Source organism: Colossoma macropomum, unplaced genomic scaffold (assembly GCF_904425465.1).
Source record: "Colossoma macropomum unplaced genomic scaffold, Colossoma_macropomum, whole genome shotgun sequence".
NCBI lineage: Eukaryota > Metazoa > Chordata > Actinopteri > Characiformes > Serrasalmidae > Colossoma > Colossoma macropomum.
In genome coordinates this window covers 6,066,843-6,074,318 of record NW_023494795.1, presented here as the reverse complement: position 1 = coordinate 6,074,318, position 7,476 = coordinate 6,066,843, and the positions used below count along the sequence as shown (strand labels likewise).

The 7,476-nt window shown below is 42.2% G+C and overlaps 1 protein-coding gene across 1 annotated transcript; it reads left to right on the top strand.

The window, feature by feature from the left end:
- Positions 1-509: 509 nt before the first annotated feature.
- Positions 510-6,136, top strand: ptgs2b (prostaglandin-endoperoxide synthase 2b). The gene is made up of 10 exons (XM_036581284.1): positions 510-616; positions 1,075-1,191; positions 1,287-1,430; positions 1,535-1,678; positions 2,015-2,196; positions 2,345-2,428; positions 2,878-3,124; positions 3,800-4,086; positions 4,287-4,434; positions 5,145-6,136. Exons 1-10 carry the CDS (start codon positions 556-558, stop codon positions 5,555-5,557), a joined length of 1,827 nt encoding a protein of 608 aa, XP_036437177.1. The 5' UTR covers positions 510-555; the 3' UTR covers positions 5,558-6,136.
- The last annotated feature ends 1,340 nt before the right edge of the window (positions 6,137-7,476 follow it).

Sequence of the window (7,476 nt, the reverse complement as noted above, 5' to 3'; positions counted from 1 at the left end):
TTGGTGGAATTGTCCTTAAAACAGAGTGAGCTGAAAGAGTGAGCTGCTTCACTGATTTAACCGAACATCAAACAGTAACAGAACAATAGCCTGATCCAGGGCTGCGTCCCAAATCACACACCATCAATCTAGTGCATGTATATTATGGTAGTTTGTGGTGCTGGATGCAGCTCGAGCCTCAGAAGTGGTTAATTGGCCTCTTTTTTTTAAAGGTAACACGCTGAATCGTTTTCGCAGGGCGGGATGAAGCTCAGACGTCGCGGTTCGGTTCGACAGTGAACTCCTAACAGGACTTATTTCTGCCCTGAAACTTTCCTAAAAACCGCTCGTCGGCTCGTTGTTTTGATGTCAGTTCTGCCTCAATGAGGTAAAGAGGCGTGAAGTTTGACCTGCACTGAGTCAGTCTAATCCGAGGGGTTCAAACGAGCCGAAACGCGCGCTGCTCGTTTCCGGCGTGGTTGCGTCACTCTGTGGCCTATAAAAGCGCACCTCGCTCGCCTGCAGTTCATTCAGTCTCCGAGCTCAAGAGGAGAAGACACATCCTGAGGCGCTGGGATGCACAGAACCGCGTCGCTCCTTCTGCTTCTGTATCTGGGGTGCTTGGCTTGCGAAGCAGGTGAGTCACTTCAGACAATTATGACCTACAAACAGTATCTGCCGGGCAATATGACTATATTAATCATTATGGTGATGAAATATGTCACAGGCTTTGCTGAGCAGACGTCAGATTTAGCACAGATTAGTGTAGTATGTGTAATATTGAATTGTATTCATAGTTTTTGATGGAAAAAGTAAATATCATGACATATTGTGTATCATAAAGAGTTTAAATATCATAACATTACATTTTTGCCATATGGCCCAGCTCTCTAACCTACTGAAGTCTTTTGACTGTACCTGTACAGCTTCATAGGAAGTTGGCTACATGTAGTATAGTGATGTTTTGAATGGTGCTAACTGTCATGTCCTACTGAATGGCTGGGGAATGTAAGTGTAGTTGCCATATAAAGTGGCCCAGTTAAGCCAGCGTCTGTTATACGAGGCTGAATAACCTGTATTTTCGTATGTGTGCAGCCAACCCCTGTTGCTCCCAGCCATGCCAGAATCGAGGTGTGTGTACAGCACTTGGCACTGACTCTTATGAATGTGACTGCACGCGCACTGGATACTGTGGGCCGAACTGCACGACGCGTAAGTGCAACCAGTTTGTTTTTCGTGAGCGAAATGTTTTTCCCAGGGGGGGCTTTTTTAGGGGCTGCTTTTCACACAGCCTTTTTGTTCGACAGCGGAATTCTTCACCTGGATCAAAGTGTCTCTGAAACCGACGCCGAACACGGTGCACTACATCCTCACGCACTTCAAAGGCCTGTGGAACATCATCAACAACATTTCGTTCTTGCGGGACGCCATCATGCGCTATGTTCTGACATGTAAGTCCAAAAACAATGACTGATGGTTCTTACAAATTCCAACCCTGAAGACTCACCCTGAAGGTTATCCACCAGTCTAACGTTGTCTTTTTTTCCTGAATCAGCACGGGCCCATTTGATTGACAGCCCTCCAACCTTCAATTCTGACTATGGTTACAAGAGCTGGGAGGCCTATTCCAATCTGTCCTATTTCACACGCACCCTACCCCCCGTTCCTCAGGACTGCCCGACGCCGATGGGTGTTGCAGGTGAGCCTCGCTCTTTTCCTCTCCCAACCTGTTCTTTGGCATTTCTGCAAGCTTACCAAGCCGCTTAGAGGTACGTTACATCACCAGCCTTCAGGCTACGCACAGCACAGGTCGGCATGTCCAACCAGCTTGCCTGCATGTCTGAGTGTGTAAGAAGCGGTTTAGGCAAGTGTTTACATGGTGCTTCCCATGCTAGTGGAAAAAAAAGAGCATGCCAATAGACTTGTGTGTAGTGGAGTTTGAATTCCAGGTCTTTTCAAGCGACTTTCTGCAGCCTGTAATGTAGATAAGATGTTCTAAAGTTGGGCTCTTGTTCATGTTGATATTCTCTTGCAGGTAAGAAAGAGCTGCCGGACGTGAAGATGGTAGCGGAGAAGCTCCTGCTGAGGAGAAAGTTCATCCCTGACCCTCAGCGAACCAGCCTGATGTTTGCCTTCTTTGCCCAGCACTTCACACATCAGTTCTTCAAAACTGATATGAAGAAAGGCCCAGCCTTCACCAGGGCGAAAAACCATGGAGTGAGTACGAAACCCTCTGAAGAAGTTTCGGGTTCTTCAGATGTTCTGGCTGTATTTGATGAGAGCATTAACAATTTAAATCCAGTTCTCTGCTCTCACCATTTTTGTCGGAGCTGAGATTTTATTAGTCCTTCTATGCCATTCTCAGGTGGATCTGAGTCATATTTACGGAGAGGAACTGGAACGTCAGCACAAGCTACGGCTCTTTAAGGATGGCAAGCTCAAATTTCAGGTAGGTTACTTGATGTCACCATCTCCAAATAGTTTCTTGTGGTACGATTCGTTTTCTCTGAACTTCGTTATGTGTGAACTTCCCTCTCCTGTTAGATAAGCTTGCTGTGTCAAGTTTAACGTTGTTCCTCTTTCTTAACACTTGACTGCAAATTCACTTAAAGGAAACTTCTGTGGCTCATAATTCATGAATGCTATTGGGAGCCAACGACGTGCATGACCTCTTTTGCGTGCTATTTTTGAATCATTATAACCAACATTAACCCCTAATTACTCAGTTATTCATTTTAAGGCTTAATCAGTAACTATAAATAATTTGGTAACTACTACGAAATTAATATGTAAGTTATGTAGTTACGAGTTAGAAATTGAAGTGTGGGTACTTTTGGGTAAAAACAAATGCTCTTTCGAAAAGATAAGGTTGAATAAATGTTGCTTTGTCCTGTTTAGGTACTGGATGGTGAGGTGTACCCTCCCACAGTCAGTGACGTCCAGGTGGACATGCACTATCCTCCCCACGTGCCCGAGTCCCATCGCCTTGCTGTGGGTCACGAGGCCTTTGGTCTTGTCCCAGGCCTCATGATGTACGCTACAATCTGGCTTCGGGAACACAACCGCGTCTGCGACGTTCTCAAACAGGAGCATCCAGACTGGGATGATGAGCGGCTCTTCCAGACCGCGCGGCTCATTCTCATCGGTGAGGAAAGCAAAGCGATAGTGTTTTCATTTTATCCACACAGGACATGAGTTATTCTTACGAATATCCAAAGCTTGAAAGCCTATTTGTGGGTTACATTACATTTACGGCATTTGGCAGACGCTCTTAGGTAGGCAAAGGTAGGGTTAGGAGTCTAGCCCAAGGACTCTTATTGGTATAGTGTAGGGTGTTTACCCAGACGGGGGATTGAACCCCAGTCTACAGCAGAGAAGGCAGAGGTGTTACTCACCACACTATACCAACCAAATGGTCCATGACTTTTCATACATGGTATGTAAGAACTTGTTCGAACATAGTTATTAACAGAATACCGTGAAAGCTGTCAAACTCAAGCATTTGACCTGTTTTTTTTTATTATTTTCACTTCCCTTTATGCAGAAAAAAACTGCAGCAGCACTTTTGTGTCTCAGGTTTCACTAGGAAGCTCTTTTTTTCCCTCTGGTTTCACCACAAAAGTGTTGTAACTTTATTTCACCCCTAAAATCCCAGGCTTATTACATATCAAGGCTTATTATTCAGTAACTACAGGGAATTCAGTGCTGGCTGAGCTATTCTTTGGTTATAGAAGTTCCAAGGGGCCTGCTGATCCGTCCCACGGCTATTTAAAGGGATAACACCTCTTACAGCCACCCTCCCTTTGCTTCCTTCCCACAGGTGAGACCATCAAGATCGTGATTGAGGATTATGTGCAGCACCTCAGCGGCTACCACTTCAAACTCAAATTCGATCCGCAGCTCCTCTTCAATGAGCGTTTCCAGTACCAGAATCGGATCTCCTCAGAGTTCAACACCCTCTACCACTGGCACCCACTCATGCCTGATGACTTCCACATCCAGGACGAGGTCTACAGCTACAAGCAGTTCCTCTTCAATACCTCCATTTTGACACACTATGGGGTGAACAACCTGGTGGAAGCTTTCACCAATCAGATAGCAGGCAGGGTAAGCAACGTTTTTAGCTGTATATCTGTTGTTTATGCAGATATTAATTGCATTGTAGAAAGAAGTAGAGATTAAAGGCTAACAGTGTGTCTGGGTGAAAAAATAAGACACATTTTGAGATGAAATATGAAGTCTTTAATGAAAAGTTATGTTATTGAAACTAGTCAATCAGCCTAATCCATGAAATATCCCTTCTCTAGGTGGCTGGTGGTCGGAATGTGGCACCTGCTGTCTTGATGGTGGCAATGAAATCGATAGAGAACAGCAGAGTGATGCGTTACCAGTCGCTCAACGCTTACAGAAAGCGCTTCAACATGAAGCCCTATGCTTCCTTCGAAGACATGACGGGTGAGGAATACATTCATTTATGTATAATTGTTTTTATCCAATATATTATACAATAGGGAAAGGTTCTTACCTAGAGAGAAAAAGAAAACCTTCTTGATTACGGATGTGGCCTCACAGCCTTTATACTGAAGCCCTGTAAGCAGCTGTTCCTAACAGCTGTCTGGCAAACGCGGTATAAACAGTGGAAGCTTCGAGAAACCTTCAGCCCTGCACAGTCTCGCACAGACAAGCCTGTAGCGTACAGGAAGTGAGGGCTCTCCTGTAATTATGGGGTGTTTACATGTTGAACTACACATTATATTAAAAGGCTTAGATCTGCTAATGTGGATTTGGAGGAGATGAGTCAAGATCCACATTGGTGCCGTTGCCTCAGTTCTATTTCCATTTCGTGTTGATAAATGTATGTTGGTGACCAACACAGATGCAGTCAGGTTAGAACTAGGGAGCAGTAATAGTGCTTGGGACAATAACCAGACAGTATCATTTCTACAGTATCATTAAAGGGATGCAGTTCCTCATTATGCTAATGTGGCTATTAATAAAGATGGTAGGGTATCATTGGTATTGCATAAATAAGGTGATTTCCACTGACTATCCATTGTTAGTCACAGAATTCCTTTGCTTTGGAATCCCCCTGAGGTTGTTTTCCGATCAGTATCGGTCAGTATCTGTGGAATGAATTACCTGACGGAGCTTGTTTGATGTTACAGGTGAGAAGGAGATGGCGGCAGAGCTGGAGGAGATGTACGGAGACGTTGACGCCGTGGAACTCTACGCCGGCCTGCTCGTTGAGAAGCCCCGGCTGAACGCCATCTTTGGAGAAACCATGGTGGAAATGGGTGCTCCGTACTCGCTGAAAGGCCTTATGGGAAACCCCATCTGCTCCCCTGAGTACTGGAAGCCCAGCACGTTTGGCGGGAAAGTTGGCTTCGACATTGTCAACACCGCCTCTCTGCAGAAGCTGGTCTGCAACAACGTCAAGGGGCATTGTCCCGTGGCGTCCTTCAATGTGCCCAACGTAAAGGACCCAGTTGCAACCACTATTAACGCAAGTGCAGCCCATTCGGGTCAAAAAGAGGTCAACCCAACAGTAATACTTAAAGAAAGGACTTCTGAGCTGTGATAACCCACTACTGTGATGACGTCGACAATCTGAGGAATGGACCTCTTAATACAGTCTTTATTTATTTATTTATTGCTGCTGTATTTATTTTATTTATTTAATTGAAACAAAATTGTAAAAAGGCTATTTTTTTGTATGGATCAGCTATGTGTTTTATATAAACAGTAGAAATTTCTATTTTTCTGTATTTATTTTGTACATCTGACTGTTTTTATCACTGTAAATTATGCCTTTTAGTCTGTTTTGTGGTGTTTTTCCAAGATTAGTTCATACTTGAATTGAGAATCTTTAGTTTACAGGTGTGTTGCAAGCCAGATTGAAAAGTTATTTAATTTTTTCTAACAACCTGTTCAGTCATTTTTTTTTACCAGTCTGTCTTCCCATCAAGCTCTTATTTATATTTAATAGCTGCGACATCTCAGACACTTTGTATAAAATGTAATTATTTCTCTGTTACTTTCATTTTACTTCAGTTTGGTTACTAATCTTAGTATGAACAGAGTGTTTTTTTTTTAACTTGAAGTCTGGTAATAAACAACAAATAATAAATGACTATGCAAAATGATAATAAACAAGATCTATAAAATGCCGACTCTCTCTGTGCGTTTGTTGAAGTGTGCAGTGGTTCGTATGTCATTTGTTGTTCTATGTGTTTGTACAATGTACGATCACGCAGTCACGTCTCTCACAGCCAATATCCTTCTCTGTCTTTTCTTAGAAGTGTTGCAACCTACTGCCAAACACAAAACACAAGATTTGCAGTAAGATTAAGGCAAAAACTAACTGCCAAACTCCTCTTTCCTCTTTCTCTTCCACCATACAGAAATAGAATGAGACTCAGACGCAGACAGAGAAAGAAGGATCTCTGATGTGAATACGAGGTGAGAGAGTGGAGGAAGACGGCTCTTCTGGAAGCTCTTTTGGCTATTCAAAAAAATGCAGCTCCTTCCTGAAACGAGATACGAATGGAAAGAGCGAAGAGAAACTGTAATATAATCTATTATAACTGTAATATAAAAGTAGTATTGCATTCATAAATAAAGGAGTGGGTGAAAGAGAGGGAAATATATTTTTAGGGAAAAAATAGATAAGATTACATGTATAAACCGTTTGATTTTTGATAAACAGGTTACTAATATGCGATTATTACATTGTAATTACACAATAATTATGTGACCTGTAATGCATTTCAATTACAAAATGTTAAATTTGTATTTCGTCTACGTATTAATTGTGAAAAGGTCTTTATAATAATAAATACAGAAACAACCCATTCATTAAATGAGACATTTTGCTCTTAGGAAAAAAGGGTTTTATGACTTGTAACGACAGTGGAACTATCATTTTTAAAAGGTTCTTTAAAGAACCATCAACTACTCTTCATAGTTTTCCATCAATGAGAAGAACCACTTAATCACACAAAGAACCATTTATGCATGCAATCTATACATGGAATTGTGACGGTTCTGCAGTACTGTGAAAAAGTCAGAGATTTAATTCAGAGGTTTATTTAATTTCCAGTGAAGCGGCTGTTAAGTACAAGTTATTGAATGTTCAGTGTCAGGAAAAACAGCAGGAAACATACATTTAACATATAATTGCACAGAAGCCGCAACAACTAAATATAATAGCAAACAAAATGCTTTCAGTTAAATCTACTTTTTGGGTTATTATTCCCACACCTCCAAAGTTCAGTCATGGAAGTTGGTTGCATTTTATGCCTCTTGTGATCCAAGTAATTCCATTCAGTGACGTTAAGGTCTGGACTCTGGGGTGGTCAGTCCAGTTCTGAATAACACCAGCAGCTTCTTTGTTTGATTTGCAGATTTTCTTCTTTTTTTGTCTGTTTTCTTTTCTCAGTGAGGTTCTTCTTGACAGCTACACATCCTTTCAGACCCATAGCGCTGAGTCGTCTTCTC

What these genes read in the sequence shown, in the direction of transcription:
- ptgs2b (XM_036581284.1), top strand. Translation starts at nt 556, where the DNA reads ATGCACAGAACCGCGTCGCTCCTTCTGCTTCTGTATCTGGGGTGCTTG. An exon ending in GTGCTTGGCTTGCGAAGCAG is followed by an intron (nt 617 to 1,074) that starts GTGAGTCACTTC and finishes GTATGTGTGCAG; the next exon opens with CCAACCCCTGTTGCTCCCAG. An exon ending in GACGCCGATGGGTGTTGCAG is followed by an intron (nt 1,679 to 2,014) that starts GTGAGCCTCGCT and finishes ATTCTCTTGCAG; the next exon opens with GTAAGAAAGAGCTGCCGGAC.